The 21,028-nt window shown below is 39.4% G+C and overlaps 1 protein-coding gene across 1 annotated transcript in view; it reads right to left on the minus strand.

The window, feature by feature from the left end:
• The window catches only part of SNX31 (sorting nexin 31), a 70,275-nt gene that overhangs the window by 8,979 nt on the left and 40,268 nt on the right, over positions 1-21,028 (minus strand). The window contains exons 8-11 of the mRNA XM_064267969.1: positions 16,419-16,511; positions 10,344-10,547; positions 7,076-7,189; positions 3,118-3,195 (exon numbers count right to left, since the gene is read on the minus strand). Coding sequence (XP_064124039.1) covers positions 3,118-3,195; positions 7,076-7,189; positions 10,344-10,547; positions 16,419-16,511 — 489 coding nt within the window. The remainder of the gene's footprint in view (positions 1-3,117; positions 3,196-7,075; positions 7,190-10,343; positions 10,548-16,418; positions 16,512-21,028) is intronic.

Consider the following 21,028-nt stretch of genomic DNA (forward strand, 5'->3'; position numbering starts at 1 on the left):
TTGTATAATAAATGATAGAAGGAAGGGGTAAATTAATTAATTATTATTCCTTATTATTCATGAGGAAATAGAGTGGACATTTCAAAATAAGTGGGATAAATAATAAAACGGTACTAGAAAAGAGCAATTGATTCTTGACTTTTGTTAACTTAATTTTGTTGTAAAATCTGTTGCTTTCAGGCCAAAGCACAGGACTTCCTTTAGGTTAGTATTTTTAGTGAAAATGTTCATATGTGTAAAACTATCTCAATAACTTGTTTAAAAGATTAGTTATTAAGTCTCAGCTAACGAGAAATTAATGCTCCAATGTCTTAGGTGTTTTACTATTTTTTTTTTTTTACAATATTACATTATAATTTGTAAAATACTTCTCCTGTCTTACTTTGTTTTCTGTTATATGTATGCAGCCAAACCTAATCCTAACCAATATATTTATTTTCAAATAAAATAATCCTTATAATTATTCTCTAAATTAAAAATAGCAAATATTAATAAAATTGATTTAGGTTTTTGTATGTGAGTATTCAGGCTTTTGTGTTGGAGTATAACTTTAAGAATGCTACACTTTATTTTTGTTTTCCTTCTGTTTTGTGGCTAATATTGCCTTTCAGAATTTAACATGATTTTTGTTGTGTTGTGTGTTCATATTTTTCTTTAGCACATTGGTTTGACTTCAAATTTTAATGATCCCTTCATAAATGGGTCAAGTCTTACCTTGGAAAGCATTGCCTTAAGCTAGCTAAGCTGGTTAAATTAATACTAAATTTCTTCTTTCCCTTCTGCCTTCTTATTAGGATAAAACCAGTACTATTTAATCTGCTTCTAGGGGCCATCTACTTTATTTATGAGACTCGTTTGGTTACCATTTCCTCAATTTCTCCCCACTCCTCCCCAGATTCTTCATATTTGTAAAAATCTTGGAATCAGAGCCTGCCTTGTAAAACAGAGACTTCTGTGTCATATAGCCCATATACACCTTCTGTAAGTGAAAAGTGTCAGTTCAGGCTTTGTGCATTTACCTAAAAACCATTGAGTGACACTGCCACACATTTATATTGTTCCTTTAAGCTCCACAGAATGCCATGTTCTAGTCAACTGTACTTTGTGTGGTGGACCCAAAGCCAGTATGAGTTCAAACAGCTAATGGCCGGTCTGTTCTCTTCCAGGCACCCATTCTATCCAGGGATTTGTAGATGAAATCTCAGATTGAAATGTGGGCTGTCCGTACAAGATCAAAAAACCCCGAGAGTCCAATTTTCAAGAGTAAGGGTCTTAACTTTTCTTTCCAAGAACGAAAATAAGTAAGGAAATAAAATAAAATTTGTAGAAATAAAATGGTATTTGGATAAAGTAATACAAGCATTGACTAATATGTTGATTTTGCTATCAGCCACAGAGATAAATTATAGATTTCAATTCATGTGCAAATCTAAGGAATGTATTTAGTGTGGTTGTTTTTCTTGAAAACTTTAAATAGATCCCCACACTCTCCATTCTGTTGAGAAAACTCTTTACTATTCATTGTGTAAGTATTTCCTGCATCAAGTAGCTTACGTTTTATTCATCCCCATGGGAGAATACTTCTGCCTTTTAATGGGGCTCCTTCAGTTAATTACTTTTCTTTTCTCTTTCTACTTCATTCTTTTAAATACATAATGATCAGAGCCTAAGGGGAGCCATCCTGCATAAGAAGTTGGATTTTTATTACTCTTTTAAAAAGAGCCTCCTTGATTCTTTTATTGCTTTGATTTGCTTCTCTCTAGTACATTCTAAGGAGCCCTAGTGGCACAGTGGAAACCCTGGCGGTGTAGTGGTTAAGTGCTATGGCTGCTAACCAAGAGGTCAGCAGTTCAAATCCACCAGGTGCTTCTTGGAAACTCTATGGGGCAGTTCTACCCTGTCCTATAGGGTTGCTGTGAGTCACAATCAACTTGATGGCAGTGGATTTGGTTTTTGAGAGTGGCACAGTGGTTAACAGCATGGCTGCTAATCAAAAGGTCAACAGTTCGAATCCACTAGCCACTCCTTGGAAACCCTATGGGACAGTTCTGCTCTGTCCTATTGAGTCGCTATGAGTTGGAATCCACTCTATGGCAACAGGTTTAGTTTTTGGTTTTGGTAGTATGTTTTGAATTGTTCAAACAGCAAGAGGCGGTGAATTTCATTTTCCCTGAAAAAAAAATTTTTTTTTCCATTCTAGAAGACAAACAAGTATAAAATATAACTATTTTCTTAGAAAAAAGCTGCAGAGCCAAGTACATACAGATCAATGTGAAACTAAAGATGTTATCTAACTAAATTTAAATTAAAATTTTAGGAAGAGTTTCCAAATGTTTCATGTTGTACTTTTAAAGATGTTTTTAAGAATATATGTAATATTTTGCAAAAGAATTATGCTTACAAATGTCAAGCAGGGATTAGCATTCATAACCATTTTAAAAAATCAAACCATACTATCTTATGTGGAACATGCTTATACCATGATGATAAGGCAATCAGAAGAAGAGTCTCAGTAACTGTTTTATAGACGACCATCGCTCATTTCAATGAGCTACTAGAACTTTACTGAATAGATGTAGGCTAGAAAAGCAAAGTTTAATTTTACATTAAGAAAAAATTACAACCTTGAAGTTTTTTTTACTTGATGGCTTTCCCCAACTGCCAATGGCACGTTAATTTGGCACAGTGGAAGTATCAAGGGGCTATGGGTTCTTTCTAGAGGCAAAACTCAGAGTTTATTTAAAACCATCCCTGCTACATTAAAGACCCCCTTGATTCTAGCTTTTATGGTAAATCAGAAAGCCTCTATTTGGAGGAAGGCAGAAATAAAAGAATACAGAGTAGAGGGTTATAGGTTCTTAAGCATTCCAAAGATGACCTCTTGTTGGAAAAATGGCTTAAATTTTAAAGATAGGCTTCCTTCCGCCATGCCCTTCTGACACATGGAGCTCCTCACCAGTCCCCAGGGGGAAAAGCAGCTTACGTTGGTGCCCTTTGGATTCCTCCCTCGAGGTTCAGATTTGCTGGCCCAGGGAATTCATCAATGTAATTTGGTCTCCAAGTGTCAGCTGATAGTGGGAACTTGAAGTGAAAATATACACAGATAGGAGCACTTACCATTTCTGGATTCTCTGCAGCTAGCTTTACCATCTTTTCTGAGATCATCTTTTTCAAGCAGCTACTCAGCAAAAAAGCCTAAGAAATCCAGAAATAAACAGCTCTCCCAACTGAAGAGATGGTCACTCTCTTCCTTCCCTCCTCCCACTACAAAGCAGATTCTGAGCTCTGCCCTCGAACAGTCCACTTTAAGGAATTTAGCTTTCTTCTCTAATTTCCATAAATTTGCATAAGATATAATTAGTAAGTAACCAGACATTTTCTCAATTACATGGGTAGATTTACAGAAAAAATTTAAAAGACAGATGAGAAATGACCAGGATCTCAGTACTAATCTTCTTCCCTCTTCAGGCTCACCCCTCCCATCCATTTCCTCTATTATTTTATAAGCAGAAGATCACGTTATCTAAGCAACAAATAACAAGAACTGCTTATTGTCGTAATCAACTAAACTGATTACAGTCAATCTTATATTTAATTGTATACATAATTATTGAGAGACCTGTAATTAGGCATAAATAGTAACCTGTCTGTTTGAAAGAACGTATTAGTACCTTATTGCTTTTATTGAACTAAAAAAAAAAAATTTTTTTTTCTTCACTTTATTTTTCCAGTATTTTCAGTCACTCACTTTCAAGACTGGTAGTTGTCCCCAGTATCACCTGTGGTTTAATTATTATTATTATTATTATTATTTTTACTACACACAGAGTTACACAGAACAAAAGCTGGGGCTTCCTTGTTCCAGGATCTTCACCCTTCTGTACCAAATTTAAGGTTCCCTGTGATTTTCCAATTTCTCTGCTCCCATTAATCCTTTTCCTCCCTTGTCTTGCTCTCAGTTCTTAGGTGGCTGTTTTCTCTTCCTGTCCCACTGAGGTTTGAGATAACCGAAGCTCAAAGCTTGAGACTATAGGACTAAAGGCTGTGTGTTCAGAGACGCAGTCTCTGTGCTGGGGGGAGATGGAGAGGAAGGGAAGGAAAAGAGAGAGAGAAAACCCAGCAGGGGTGGTAGCCAAAGGGGTGGGGCACAAAAAGCAGAATCACAGGGAGATCAGGAAGCTTAGGAGAAACATCTCAACGTCGTGCAGGGCTGTAGAGCATGATGGGAATTAGTTGCATTTAAGGGAAGGGCAAGGAGGAAAGAGAGAGAAGGGGGCTGCCACCAATAAGGAAGAGAGTAACAGATGTAGGCTTTATTTGCAGTGGTAAAATTTGATATCCTCCTCGTGTTGCTAAGAATTAGTCCTGTTTATCTGTGCATAAAACCAGTGTATAAAATAGTTAAACATCAAATCCTAAACTGAGAGACCGGAAGAACCCCTGAATCTATTGCCTAGAAACAACTTTTAAGCCTTGAACCGAAACTATGCCATGAAGTCATCTTTAAACTAAATAACAATTTAGCTCATTTAATAAAGACTGTTTACCTTGAGCATTGTGCTCTTTTAAAGAATTATCTATGTGAGAGTAAATGGACAAGAGTAATGTTAAAACACAGATGAGAACTTTAAGAGGCGGAGAGCCTAAGCTGATGGTGGTGAAACCGTGTGGGCAGAGACAGGGAGAACGGTGGCACAATGTGAAGTATGTAACCATTGTCATTGAGCTGTACGTATAAAAATTGTTGCATGGGTGTATGGTTTTTTGGTGTATTTTCACCAAAAAACCCAAAAACCTTTAAATATCACCTCCCCCCCGCCAAAAAAAACTCTGAGCTGATGTAGGCAGGAAGGATGTTTAATGGTTCTCCACGAGATGTGAACCGATTCCATATTTTTATACAGTGTACACAAATATGCAGCCTAGGACTCTGTATAAACCAGTTAAAAATTATTAAATATAAAGGGACTGAGCTTTTGTTTAAAGAGCCTAAAAAAGATTTGGGCCCAGGCCCTCATTTATATTTGCGGGGCACACAAGCCACATTTCTGCCTTTTGCAGAAGGAGCCCTTGGGTGCTTATCAATAAGCCCCCACTCCAGAGAGGAATCCTTTAAAAGAATATTTATTGCACCTCTCCATACTGGCTTAAACTCATTTGCTACTGACTAGATTTAAAAATCACAATAAAATTTAATTACTGCACTTAGCGTTCTGGGGAGGTGGTTTCATTGCCAAAATCCCTACATCTCTCCGAAGGAAAAAAAAAAAACCAAACCCCCTGCCACTGAGTTGATTCTGACTCATAGCAACCCTATAGGATAGAGTAGAACTGCCCCGCAGGGTTTCCAAGGCTGTAAATCTATATGGAAACAGACTTCCACGTTTTTCTTCTGAGGAGCAGCTGGTGGATTCAAACTGCCAACCTTTTTGGTTAGTAGCCAAGGGCTCTAACCACTGCACCACCAGGGCTCCTTTTACATCTCTCCACGTAACCACAGATCTTGGCTACTCAAACCATCCTACCACTTCCCTAAGGATGTTTCATATTTTAAGGTGAACCTGAGGACCTATTTCTTTAACCTAGGATTTGGTCTTAGTATTTTGTGTTTTTCAGAGAACCTTGATATCTATTATCTCATGATGACAAATGTACTAGAAGTGGAGAGTTGAAAAGGGCTTTGTGTCCCTGAAATCAGAATACTCCTTGGAATTTAGTGTGGGGACTTGAGCTGAATATAATGTTGATGCAAAGATTACTTTGATATTTTGATTCTGCTTTAGAATATTTGTAGGTTTGGTCCCAATTTGAAATAGTTTAAATTAGTTCAATAAGAATAATTTTTCAATGGGATTTGATATTTAGCAAACTAGCTTTTTTTTAAAAAAAGGATTCTTATTCCAACTTTAATTACAAGTCTGTGGCAGACACTGACAGCTACCCAATAGCCTTGCCGTCGAGTCAATTCTGACTCATAGCAACCCAATGGGACAGAGTAGAACTGCCCCATAGGGTTCCTGAGGAGTGGCTGGTGGGTTCGAACTGCCAACCTCCTTGGTTAGCAGCTATAGCTCACCATAGCTCTTAACCACTGAGCCACCAGGGCTCCTTCTTGCTAACAGAACCCTGATTTTATTTGAGATGACAAAGTGCCAAGCCCCAGTCAGAGGACTGTGCTGATCATGAGCCCTGTTCCTTTCTGCTAGATCCTTGATTCCCAGACTCCCTTACAACTGAGAGTGGTCATGTGACCCAGTTTTGGCCAATGAGACATAACGAAAAGTCTTCTAGGAGGCTTCTGGGAGAAAGCTTTTGTTTTCCAGACAAAAGGGATAGCTTTCATTTGCTTGGAAAGTTCAAGAGAATGACAGAGATGCCAATCATCTACCTCCAGTGTTCTTATTAAGTGAGATAATAGAAATCTTTAAGCCTAAACCAGAGGCCAGCAAAATACAACCTGTGAACCAAATCCAGCCCACCACCTGTTTTTGTAACTAAAGTTTTTTTGGAACACAGTCATATCCATTTGTTTACTTATTGTCCGTAGCTGCTTCTGTGCTACAATCAGAGTTGAGTAGTTGCCACAGAGACAACGTGGCCTGCGAAACCTAAAATATTTACCATTTGGCCCTTTAAGAAAAAGTTTGCCAACGCCTGGTCTAAATCATATTTAGTTGGGTCATCTCTTATTGGTAACTACATAAATTTGCTTCTAACTGATATGAAGGTCATGGTGACTAGTAAAATAAAAAACAAACAAAATAAAGGGTGTTATAGGCAAAAAGGAAACCCTGGTGGCATAGTGGTTAAGAGCTATGGCTACTAACCAAAAAGTCGGCAGTTTGAATCCACCAGGTGCTCATTGGAAACTCTATGGGGCAGTTCTACTCTGTCCTATAGGGTCGCTATGAGTCAGAACCAACTTAATGGCAATGGGTTATAGGCCAAAAAGATTGTGTATAGCATACTTTAGTGTTCTGTTCTGGTTGGGTGGAGGCAATGTGCTTTGTCCACTCTAGCAAGAAAGAGAGCATTTCAGCACAGAAGTTTTCCATTCTTTGCCCTGAGAACTCACCTGCTTGGTGTAAATAACAAACCACTGCCAGTGACTGTCCTCACTGTACTGAAATCTGAGTTCTAAGTTCTGGTTGAGAGTTCGCTGGGGCCCATCCATATCCAGCAGAGTCCCCTACAGAGGAAAAGATTCTATTAGACATTCAATAGAAATTTCAGTGCCTATTATGTCCTGATGGGGCCCTGGTGAAGCAATGGTTAACCACTCAGCTGCTAACCTAAGGTTGGCAGTTTGGACCCACCAGCTTTTCCACAGGAGAAAAGACCTGGCAATCTGCTCCCATAACGATTACAGCCTAGGAAACCCTATGGGTGCAGTTCTACTCTGTCACATAGGGTCACTATGAGTTGAAGTTGACCCAACAGTATACAACAATGTTATACCCTGGGCAAAACAGCATAACAAATGACACTATCCTGGTTCCCAAGGAGCTAACAGAATATTGAGGAGCCATGAAATAAATCACCACAATTTGATATGATAAATCTTATAAGGAAAGCAAACACAGGTCTATGGAAGCAAACAGAATGGGCACCTAGACTGGGAGGGTAAAGCATGGCTCTCTAAGTTTGTTCTGATGGCTTTGGCTTTTTTTGGTAGGGTGGGAGGTGGAGAGTGACAGATGATTCCTGACAGAAGAGAATGCAAACGCAAATGCACTGAGGCATGAAGGAGCCTGGCCTATTGGAAACACTACAGGGGATCGAGTGTGACTACTGCACAGGCTCCAAGGCACGGGATGTGGTAGGAGAAGGGGCCTAAAGAGATAAGAGTATTAAAACACAATTCTTCGTCTAAGAAGATGGAGCAGATGTTTCCCTATTCCTCCCGCTAAGTACAACTAAAAACCCTGGACATTACATATAAAACAAATATAAGACTCTGGATCTATAATTATCTCAAAATAAAACAGTTAATTAAAAATAATTAACTATTTAAATAAAAATAATTGTAACGTAATATGAGATTTACAATATGTATAGAGTTAAAGTATGGCAAAATATCATAAAGGACAGAAGGGGAAATGGAAGTATATGGTTGAAAAGTTCTTATACTGTTTGTGGTCTAATATTTGAAAGACTATAGTAAACTAAAGAGGTATATTGAAAACTCTAACGTAACCATTAAAAAATAAATAAAAGAGGTATAGCTAACAAACCAATAGTGCAAATGAACGGAATCATAAAAAATACCCAGTTAGTCAATAAAAACCAAACCCATTGCCGACTCATAGTGATCCTATAGGACAGGATAGAACTGCCTCACAGAGTTTCCAAGGAGCACCTGGTATATTCAAACTGCCAACCTTTTGGTTAGCAGCCGTAGCTGCCACTACACCACCAGGGTTTCCAGTCAATCAACAGAAGGCAGGAAAAGGGGAAAGAAAGGAACAAAGAACAGATGGGACAAATTAAAAACAAATAGCAAGATGGTAGATTGAAACTCCACCATACATATATTTAATTAAATATAAATATTAAATACTCCAATTAAGAAGTAAAAATGTCAAATTTTATTTAAAAAAAAAAAAAAAGGACCCGCCTATATGTCGTTCTCAAGGTCCTCATTAAAAATATAAAAATACGGACAGGTTAAAGCTAAAATGAAAGAAAAAGATACAACATACAAATACTAATCAAAACAAAGCTTGAGTGGCTATGTTAATTTTAGGAAATGTAGATTTCAGGACAATAAATATTAACTAGGAATAAACAGAAACATTATGTAATAACGGAGTCAATTCACCAAGAAGATACAACAATCTGAACTGTGTATGCTCCTAATAACAGCATTTCAAAATATATGAAGCAAAAATTGAAAAAAAATTGGAAGAAGAAATAGGCAGATCCACAATTATATTTGGGGGTTTTCATATTTCTCTCAGTAACTGACAGAACAAATAGAAAAAATATAAAGACAGAGAAGACTTGAACAATACCATCAGCCACTTGACCTAATTGACATTTATAGAATATTCCACCCAATAGCAGAAGAATACACATTTAAGTGCACATGGATAACTGATCAAGACTGACCGTATTCCTGGCCATATTCTGTATATTTAAAAGAACTGAAATTATACAAAGTATGTCCTCTGACCCCCAAGGAGGAAAGAGGCAGGGAGAAGGCTGTTAGATTCACCCAGGCAGAGAATTTTGAGACCACCAAACTGTGAAGATGGAGAGAAAGGACATCTTTAAGGAATAGCAAAGTAGTAGAACAAATAGAAGAAGGCCCTGGTGATACAGTGGTTAAGCGCTCAGCTGCTAACCTACAGATCAGTGGTTTGAACCCACCAGCCACTCCACAGGCGAAAGATGTGGCAGTCTGCTTCTGTAAGGATTTACAGTCTTGGAAACCCTATTCTATTTTGTCCTAAAGTTGCTATGAGTTGGAATCTACTGGACATCGATGGGTTTAGGTCTCTATTAGCAATTAAAAGTATAAGACCCGAAAGAGAAAAGTTAGAGGTAATTTCAAGGTTTCTGGTTCAGTCAGCTGGGGGTGGTGATGGAGACTATCGTTGACTAAGATAAGGAATGCAGGAGGAAGAACTCTAGTGTGGAGATGAGAGGAAAATGGTGTCTGGTCTGGGGAAAGGTTGAGTTTGAGATACCTCTGAGAGACCTGGTGAAGATGTCCAGAAGGCAATAGGAAATACTGGACCTTTGAAAGAGATCTGGGTGATTGATTTCAGCAAATATGCAGAGGAAAGATGGTAGATATGGAAATCCAGGAAATAGCAACATTTCAGGAATGGTCAGAAAGAGAAGCAACCCATAAAAATAGGGAAGGAAGGAGAGGAAGTTTTGAGAAGGAAGGAATTTTTTTAAAAAAGATATTTAGATTTTTAATTTTTTTATATTGCAGACCATGCTAAGATAAACATTCACGTTCATAAATCTTTATAAATACCCCTAATGATTTCCTTAGCATAAACTTTCAGAGGTAGACTTGTTAGATTAGAAGGTAAGCACTTTTTTTTTTTTGGTCATTTAAACCAGTAAGTATAGAATTCAGTAATATTAATTACCATGTTGTGCTACCATCACCACTATCCATTTCTAAAAGTTTTACATCACCCCAAACAGAAACTCAGCACCCATTAAACGAGAACTCCCATCCCCTCCCCACCCCCAGCCCTTTGTAACCACTAATGAACCTTTGTCCCTATGCATATGTTTATCCTAGGTACCTCATCTAAGGCGAGAATTTTTAAATCATGGGTGGAGGCTTCCTCAGTAAGGCAAGGTGCCAAGATACTCACAAGGAAAGTGACCTGCCAGCACTTAACCCTATTCATCTGGAAAATGACATCCTGGGTCTGATCATCAGGTAGGGTTATGCGGCAGCTGATCTCATTATTGCCGACAGAAACAACAGCCAGACAGCCTGGTTCTGGGTAGTCACAGGTACAGGGATCCAGCTGCAAGCATCCATAGTGCTGTACCTCTCGAGACAGCTCCAAAAACTGCACCCGAAAATGGGAGGGGGAACAAAAGAGCGCTTGCATCAGACGAGAAGCGTATGTCAGAAACTACTACCATTCTACAAGAACACATGGAATTCAGGCTTAGTGAAAGCACCTGAGGATCTGAATGAAGACAATGCCTCCGTGCTCTCTGACAATAATCCTGAGAAAGTTCATGGCCAGGGCAGGGACATTTCTCTCTCATTCACCACTGTGTCTCTGCACTTGTGACACTGCTTTGGTAGAGAGTGGGAATAAAAATATTTGATGAGTGAATGAAGAATGAAGAAAAGAGTGGAGTGAATAAAGTGAATGAATAGACGTGGTTCTATCTCAGCAGATTATAACACAGCAAAGTAAACAAGAGGTGCTACCATTTGGACCACATGAGCCACAGCCTCCACTAGCCTGAGACCAGATGAACTAGATAGTGCCCAGCTACCACTACTGACTGCTCTGACCAGGATCACAGTAGAAGTTCCTGGACAGAGTGGGAGAAAAATGTAGAACAAAATTCAAATTCATAAAAAAGACCAGACTTACTGGTCTGCTAGAGACTGGGTGGAACCTCCGAGACTATGGCCCTTAGACACCCTTCAAACCTGGAACTGAACCCACTCCCAGAGATCACCTTTCAGCCACACAATAGACAGGCCTATAAAGGGAACAATAGCACCCATGAGGAATGTGCACCTCAGAACGATCAACCATAGGAGACTAAAACGGCAGCATTTGCCCAAAGTTCAGAAGGCAGGAAGGGGCAGGAAAACTGGGCAAACGGAAACAGGAAACCCAGGGAGGAAGGGAGGAGAGTGCTGACAGATTGAGGGAATTGCAACCAATGTCACAAAACAAGCTGTGTGTATAAATTGTTAAACTAATTTGCTCTGTAAACTTTTACCTAAACCACAATAAAATGTCCAAAAAAATTTTTTTTTAAATAAAATGCTGCCTTAAAAAAAAACTAAGCTGAGGAAAGTATGTAGGAGGAAAGCAGCTAATTTATACAGGCTGCTTTAGATGGTGGTACTGCCAGAGAAAAAGACTTCGGAAATAGCAACGAAATGAGGGTATGAGCAGGTCTGCTTTCTAAGGAGAGTTCCAGGCAGCTCAAGAGTGCCAAGGGGACACTTTTCATGCTATTGCTAAAGATTAGCTTCTTCCCTCTGCTTTTGAAGTGACCTAAGAACAGACAACAGTTGTAGTTTGCACCTGTTGTCCCAGTATCCCATCCAGGAATTTTTTGTGTTTTAACAAAGTATTTATTATTAACTATTACATTTAAATGAGCTGACATTGGTTTGGCGACCTCCACTTCATTCCTCCAGCTTCCACGATGGTCCTGCCTAGTGGGTGTGAGATGCATGCGCAGAGACAGAGATCTCATTTTTTCTTTCCCCAGATTTCTCACTTGGTTGTTATTGTTGTTGGGTACCATAGAGGTGGTTCTGATTCATGTCAACCATGGTTAAATCTAAAAGCCTACTAAGTGACAAGCTGGCTCTTTTCCTATCCTTTCCAATCCTTACATCTCCCTTTCAAGGGCTACATGAAGTAAGTATTCACTGATAAAACAAAATGCATTGAGAATACACAGCAAAGGTCTCATGCTGGGGGAAATATTTGAGGCTCTTGTCCCTACCTGGCACATTTTGTACCAGCTCCTTGTGCTGGGGGCCTGTGCTTCAGCTTGGGGAACACATCAAGCTGCCTAACCTCCAGCTGGGTCATTGGGAAACATCAGAAATTATAGGTCATGAGTACCTGATAAAAGGAGCCCTGGTGGCGCAAGGGTTAAATGCTTGGCTGCTAACCGGAAGGTTGGTGGTTATCACATTGTTTGTAAAGTGGTCTATTATTTGAAAGGAGGTTGGTGGTTTCGAACCCACCCAACAGCTCCATGGGAGAAAGACCTGGCCATCTGCTCCCATAAAGATTACAGCCTGTAAAGCAGAGACTACATTAGCCCGAGACCAGAACTAGATGGTGCTCGGCTACAACCAATGACTGTCCTCACAGGGAACACAACAGAGAACCCCTGAGGGAGCAGGAGAGCAGTGGGATGCAGACTCCAAATTCTTGTAAAAAGACCAGACTTAATGGTCTGACTGAGACTAGAATGACCCTGAAGGTCATGGTCCCCAGACCTTCTGTTGGCCCAAGACAGGAACCATACCCAAAGCAAACTCTTCAGACAGGAATTGGACTGGACTATGGGATAGACAATGATACTGGTGAAGAATGAGCTTCTTGGATCAAGTAGACACATGGGACTATTCTGGCATCTCCTGTCTGAAGGGGAGATGATCGGGTAGAGGGGGGTCAGAACTGGCCGAATAGACATGAATAGAGAGAGTGGAGGGAAGGAGTGTGCTGTCTCATTAGGAGGAGAGCAGTTAGGAGTATACAGCAAGGTGTTTATAAATTTTTGTATGAGAGTCCGACTTGATTTGTAAACTTACGCTTACAGCACAATAAAAATTAAAAAAAAAAAGGTTACAGCCTAGAAAATCCTATGGGGCAGTTCTACTTTGTCATACGGGGTCACTATGAGTCAAAATCAACTCAACAGCACCCAGCAACAACCTGATATATGTATGGGGGTGGGGCAGATGGCTGAGTAATCTTGCTATAGAGCATATAGAGAGTAGTCTAATGCTCTTGCTACAATAGTTTCATATTTATTACATGATGTACATCTATAAAAAATATTTTATTGCTTTGCAACACTAAAAAATTTTGTGATACGCTCTTTTGGCTACAATGAGCTAAAGGAAATGAAAGTGTTTAATGAAAAATTAAATTCCATTTCTCAAGAAAATTGATGGTGAACTTGCTCAAAATGTTTGTTGGCATTTGCCATTTGACAAGAGGGTGTTGTGACATTACTGACTATACCTACCCCTCACTTATCAACTATCTCGTTATCCAACATATTGAGTTTTCGACAATAGTAAAAACTCTACTATCCAACTATTATGCTCATTAACAATGTACGTCTGGCAGTAACAAACACTGAGGTGTGAGGCAAGAGTAACACTGGCTGTGATGGTTAAGGTTATGTGTCAACTTGGCTGGGCCATTCTCAGTGGTATGGCAATTATGTAATGATATAATTTGGCAGTTATGTAATAATGTAGTCATCCTCCATTTTGTGATCTGATGTGGCCATCTTCCATTTTTGCATAATGCCAATTTTCATATAATGACCTGGTCTTTGGGACCTAACCACGTCCATAAGTGAAGAATGGGTGTACATGCACACCAGAAGACACAAATCTGGAAGAATCATCTACTTGAAAAATTAGTTCTTTTAAGAAGACTGTACCTGAAAAAGACAATTTAACACGGATAACTGCTGAAGGTATGTTTATATATTTGCATTTAGATCAGGGATTGGCAGACTTGTCTGTTAAGAGCCAGATAGTAAATATTTTTGGCTTTGCAGGCCGTAAGGTCCCTATTGCAATGGCTCAAATTTGCCGCTATACCACTAAAGCAGCTTTAGATAATATATAAACAAACAAGTGTGGCTGTGTGCCAATAAAACTTTACAAAAACAGGCAACAGGCGAGATTTGGCCTGTAAGCCACTGATAGCTGACTGTTTCTTTAATTTCACTCATTTTTAATTCCAAGTTTTCTTGTACATGTACAAAAAGTAAAGCAATAGTTGTTAATGTGTTATCTCCATTTGCAGAAGAAGAACTTCCCAAACAAACACTGTTGGTTTTATAGCAGTTAAATGTTTCAAGAGAAAATCAGTCAATTTCAATAACAGTTCAATTTTTTTCATCTAATTCATGTGCTCAAAGTAAAAGTTTTTAAAAGACTATTATGAATACTATGGTAAATACAGGTAAAAAATTCATCACAGAAAATAAAGCTTGCTTTTGTGGCAATAATATAAATTTTGGTAAGTTTCAGTGACATGGTAAAAACAACATTCTTATTAAATTAAGAAGTTTATGGGGCAGAAATGTACTTAAAATTGGTTGCTGTATACAATTTGTAATTGTGTACAAAGTAGCACAATATTCTACCCATCAAAATACAATCTGTAGTTGTCAAAACGTACAACTTTTTTTATATATACACAGAGTAGATATGTATATTTTGGGACAAAGCTAAGGTGGAATACTTTTAAAAAAAATACTGCAATGTAACAGTAGATGCTTATTCTTTTCTTTCTTTCTTTTTATTTATTTATTTATTACAGCCCATCAACCAAATTTTCAAAATGTCTGAACCTTAGAATAATTACTTTGTATATCCACCTAAGCAGGGGCAGAATACCCAATTAGCAAGGAGTCATGGATTGAATTATGTCACCCAAAAATATCTGTTAACTTGGCTAGGTCATGATTCCCAATATTGTATTTTGTCATCTGATACGATTTCCCTAAGTGTTGTAAATCCTATCACTATGATGTTGATGAGACGGATTAGCGGCAGTTATATTGATGAAATCTACAAGATTAGATAGTGTCGTAAGCCAATCTCTTTTTGAGATATAAAAGGGAGAAGTGAGCAGAGAGACAGGGGGACCTCATACCACCAAGAAAGCAGTGCACAGAGCAGAGCGAGTCCTTTGGACCTGGGGTTTCCTGCATGGAGGAGCTCCTTGACCAGGGAACACTGAAGACAAGGACCTTCCTCCAGAGCTGACAGAGAGAGAAAGGCTTCCCCTGGAGTTGATGCAATGAATCTGGACTTCTAGCCTGCTAGACTGTGAGAGAATAAATTGCTCTTTGTTAAAGCCATCCGCTTTTGGAATTTCTGTTGTAGCAGCACTAGATAACCAAGACACAAGGTAAGCACGGTGCATACCCTGCTTACCAGATCATCTAGAGTGAACAATTTCACTACAAATTAGTAAATAAGCACAAGTAAGCACGTGCTTAACTTGCTTACAGGGTCGTTCACCCCTGTCAGGGACTGTAAATTTGAAAAGAGGCTTTGATTCTATAGGAAGGCGCTGTGGGGTAGGGAGAGAGACAGATGCCAGCCATACCTAGAAGCAGAGTCTTTGATGGGGTGAAGAAATGTGAACTTCTTTACTGCAGATGATCTGGTAACCAAGGTAAGCACTGTGCTTACCTTGCCTGTTGGATAATCCACCCCTGCACCTAGCTATAAGTTTTGAATGCATTTTATCCAAAATCAACTCTTTGGTTGTGAACACTGCAAAGTCGAAAGAATAAAAAAAGAGAACACAATGAAGCAGACGCCATTTCTCCTGTTAAAATATGTCTTGTTTGTCAGACACTCATATACAGTGCTGGTGGAGAGGGTGAAGGAGGTGCGTGAGTTGGTGCAACCTTAATGGAAGCTTTAAAAATGGACATTTAGAAATGTATGCTAAGGAATAATAGAACAAGTAGTCAAAGACCGAGGATGTTGCCTGCAGTATTCAGGAACAATCAGCCAGAAATTGTACCAGGTGCCCGGAATACCCAGAGCATGTACAGATCAGACATAGTCCTGGGTCTCATGGCGCTCACTGTCTAAGTGATTTATAGTGGCAAAAATGGCAACACTCTGAAAGTCCAGTAATAGGAAAATTGTGAACTAAACAATAACATAGCTGTAAATTGAAATACTCAGTAGTCATTAAAAATAATGTTAAGGATCTATATTGATTAGCTTGGCAAAAAACTTATACTGACTGTATTTTTAGAATCTTTTAAAGCATTGAGCATTTATTAATTTTATAATCAGAAAAGTCAATAATGATATTCTCATTTTTAAAAAGAGCCCCGCTTTTAGTGCTTGACGGGCTTAGAAATTAAAATAACAGAAACATCTCCATTCCAATATATTTCTTTAACTCCCTTCCAAGGGATTTCTCTTGGTACAGTATTTGATTCACCTTTGTCTGATTGTCTTCCTTCTGAAGAGCTGTTAATTTCTCCCTCTGCGCCTGTGTGGGTTTGGCCCATTCTTTTTCAATGTCCTGTATTGCCTGAAAACAACAAAAAAAAGTGTAAAATTTGCAATCTCAGCAGAAAAGAATGAACCTGACAAAAACATACTTGTGTACGAAGGGCTACAAGAACAGATTCAGGTGGATGTATACAAAGATTTAGCATGTTATAAAAGTTACTTTTTAAATTAGTGGGGATAGGAAGAGATTTTTCAGCAGTTTTGGGACAACTGGCAATACTGGGTAAAGAAAATAAAGTTACTGTAACTCTTTCCTCCACTACTCAACCAAATAAATTCCAGACAGATTAAAGATTTAAATGTAAAATTCATTAAAATAAAAAAAACTAGAAGAAAAATAAAGGCAAATACCCCTCTCTTGAGGTAGGGGATGTCTTTTTAAGATCGTTGCTATTGCTGCTGGTTGCCGTTGAGTCAGTTCTGACTCATGGCAACCCCGTGTGTCAGAGTAGGACTACTCCACAGGGTTTTCAAGGCTGTGACCATTGGAAGCAGATGGCCAGGCTTGTTTTCCGAGGTGCCTCTGTGTGGGTTTCAACCAATAACCTTTTAGTTAGTAGTAGAGCACTCAACTGTTTGGGCTACCACCCAGGGACTTTTTAAGAAACAGACAAAATGTCATAAAAGGAATAACCCTACATAATTGCATAAAAATATAATCCATAACACATATAACACATAAAAGCTACCAAGAACAAAACTAAGAGGCAAATAGTAAACCAGGGAAATGATTGTAGGATACGTGTCACAGAATTAGTAATATTTATACAAAGCAATACAAAATCTATAAACATCCCCATAGAAAAATGGACAAAGGATAACAGGCAATTCACAAAAAGGAATTCCAAGTGGTAAATATATATTCAGCCTCACTAGTGAACAAAGAATTTTTTTTACCTTTAAACTTGTCAAAGATTAAAAAAATATATGATACTCAGACTTAGCAAGGGTTTGGGGAAACAGGAAGTTCTGTATAGGACTGATGAGATTTAATTGGTACAACTTCCTGAAATAATTGGGCAATACAAATCTAAAGATACCTACAGGAATGATAAACACAGATGTGGGGAAAATGTATTGATAGGGCTATCACTACAATTGTTCCTAACATCGAAAATGTTGCCACTTACTAATAGTGGCAAACACAGGTACAGTGCTTACTGTGTGGCAGACACGTTCTAACTGCTATAAAACAAAAATCAGTCCTCACAGCCACCTATGAGGTAGGTGCTATCATGAAATGCCCAACAACAGGTAATTGTTTAAGTTTGGATACAACCAAATAAAGGAGTTCCTGGGTGGCACAGACTTTAAGCATTCAACTGTTAGCTGAAAGACTGGTGGCTCAAACCCACCCAGAGGTGCCTTGGAAGACAAGCCTGGCAATCTGCTTCTGAAAGGTCATAGCCTTGAAAACCCTTTGGAGTAGTTCTACTCTGTGCACATGGGGTTGCCATACACTGGAATCAAGATGACAGCAACTAATGACAATAACAACAATCAAATAATAGGTTATGATACCGTTAAAAATTAAATAGACTATTTAACAACGTGGGAAAAGTCTGTTATGTACTGATAAATGAAAAAATTCTCAAGTTACAAAAAAAGGGTCTAATGGTAGATGCCAATTTTTTATAATTTTTACAAAATAAGTATGTATAAGACAAAAAAATAAAAAATAATGAAAGCTTTGTATGCATACAAAGTGTGTATCAAGGAAATATATATCATGAAATAAACACACCAAAAAAGTTAATAGATTATAATGATAATTGAGTTAAGATGTTGGGTGACATTTACTTTCTTTCTTGAATTCTTTCATATTTGTAAATCTTTTATAAAATGAAAAGAAATTTTATGATTAAAAAAATTAATATATTCTTGGGCCCTGTCTGCTCATCCACAAGAGTCCCCAGACTCCAGGTCCGTAATGGGTTTCTCAGTTCTGTTTCTTAATTCACTGCAGGTTTAAGTAGGACAATGCTGGGCTCCACAGCGGGAATCACTTGGAAGACAGCTAACTGCTCCCTGTGGAAGTCTTCAGGATTGAAATGAAAAATGGAAGTAATAAAGCCTGCTGTCTGCAGCCTGCCTTCTCTGCTCCAGGCTCCCTTTTCCGTGCTCTTTCCCTTCCCTCCTGGTGCTCTGCACTTTCTTCCCTGCCGTTCCATCCAGCTTGGCCCCAGGGGAGGTTCTGGTATCGGTTGTACATCTCATTAGGTATACGCTTAGCCTAGGCTACATTGATTTATCATGCTTTGAAGGAATTTTCCATTGTTCCTCACTGAGGATCTCGGCCCCTCGAGGGAAGACCCCGTGTTCCTCACCTCAGTGTATCTTGTCTAATGCCTTACATACTGTAAACACTCAATATATCTCTGCCAATTATCAGGCACTTATTTATATCTGACTCTGAACGTAAGTCTGTGTTACCTTCCTCGATGATATGGGCAGGTTATGCCTTATCACCAAGAGGAGAATGAAAAGCTGAATAAATTTTTGACATGCTGTTTAGGTTGGAGGGCAAGAGGCAGGAAGGTTAGCGAGGAGAAGAAAAATAACTAGTACTTCCTGAAGACCTGTTTTAGATGGGTTTTCTCGTTGATTTTTTTCCAAATATCTGGTATGGTAGGAATAGTTATTTCCATTTTATAGCTGGGTAAACTGAGGTTCAGAGAGGTTACGACTCTCAAGGTCACCCAGTACGTAAGCAGTAGGATTGGATTAAAACCCAGGTGTCACCACCACGCCATATCCTCTTACCCTTGCCCGAGCCTCTGAACTCTTACCACATAAGCGCTATTGTTGCTGGTCGCTGTGGAGTTGATTCTGACTCATGGCGGCAGCATGTGTGCGGAGTAGAACTGCTCCGTAGGGCTTTCAAGGCTGTGACCTTTCCCAAGCAGATCTCCAGGCCTGTCTTGTGAGGCACCTCTGGGTGGGTTTGAACAGTCAAACTTTTGGCTAGTAGTCAAGCACTTAACCAGTGCACCACCCAGGGACCTTGTATAGGCAGCTAAGGCCAAAGAAAACCAAATGCATTGCCATCGAGTTGATTCCAACTCACAGCGACTCTGCAGGACAAAGTAGAACTGCCCCATAGGGTTTCCAAGGCTGTAAATCTTTAGCGAAGCAGACGGCCACATCTTTCTCCTGTGGAGCTGCTGGTGGGTTTGAACCGCCGACCTTTCATATAGCAGCTGAGTGCTTAACCCCTGCACCACCAGGGCAGCTACGCAGCCCCAAATCTTTCTCCTTGTTTCTAACTGTTCTCAAAACTGAACCTAGACACCATACCAGTATGGAGTCAGCTTGGGCATGAAAAACTAAATAATCTTTTTCTTTCCTGAATTCTACTTAATGCTAGAGCCCTGTAAGGACTGTTAACGCAGGGCAACCATGTCAAAGAGAAAGTATGGCTAAATAAAGAGCGTAGACAGGAATGAGGGCAGGAGGTACCAACCCAAGACACATTACTCATCATTAGGGGACCCGGGGCTCTCAAATCCAGAGTTGAAATGTCCTGAAGCAGAGGTAACACAACTGTTCATGTTTCACTACCTTTGAAGAAATTTGACCCTGATTATAGGTTCACAATTCATCACTCAAATACCTTACATTATCTACAGTACCTCCTTCAGAGCTGGCCCATAAAATGAGAGAGTCAAGTTTAGACAAATGTCTCTACTCAATTATACGGTTCCCTGAATACTGGCTGATGGGGACTTATGCAAAGCCTAATTTTAAAAATTAGGTGGAATCCCATAAGCCATGGTTTTCATGTGCTTCAATCACGCACGTTGTAGTGCCTTCTGCTGATGGCATAGCCATGATAAATGGAGAGCACGTACCTCTCTAAATAAGACATCGGCCCCTTGGCTCCAGCTGATTGAGGCACAACAGACAGGATCATAGGGGACAGATGTGGAGGCTGTGCCCTGCACAACGGTCTGGGCCAGGGGTGTGTTAGGAGGCTAAAGGCAAGCCTGTGCTCCCCTCACCCAACCAGGAGCCTTGACTTAGGGCTAGGCCTGCTTGGAGAATGGGGCCCCTTTTTCTAATCTGCATAAAATTACTGTATGTGCCAGTGGTGGGCCTCCTGATATGCAGGCCCAGAAGTGACCGAGCTTTTGATATTCTTCAGAAAACCCAGAAATTTATACTTGTTCATACAATCTCCCATTCTATTAATGTCACTCAAATTTGCTTTGTTTTTAAAGCAAAGTATGATGGTTAATAATATGCGTCATCTTTGCTAGGCAGATTCTCAGTGATTCAGCAGACATGTAATTATCACCTTCCAAGATGTGATCTGATGTGATCAGTCAATCAATCAGTGGAAAGGAGAGTTTCTTTGGGGGTGTGGCCTGCCTCCAGGAATAAATGGATGTTCTGGCAAAGCTTGCCCTCTCTCGATCCTGCACTCTTCTCATCACCTGACATCTAGTTCCTGGGACGTAAGCCTGCAGACGTTTCCAGCCTGCCACCTGACCTACAGATTTTGGATCCACCAGCCCCTGCAACCCCGTAAGCCAG

This window comes from Loxodonta africana, chromosome 14 (genome assembly GCF_030014295.1).
Source record: "Loxodonta africana isolate mLoxAfr1 chromosome 14, mLoxAfr1.hap2, whole genome shotgun sequence".
In the NCBI taxonomy this organism is placed as follows: Eukaryota; Metazoa; Chordata; class Mammalia; order Proboscidea; family Elephantidae; genus Loxodonta; species Loxodonta africana.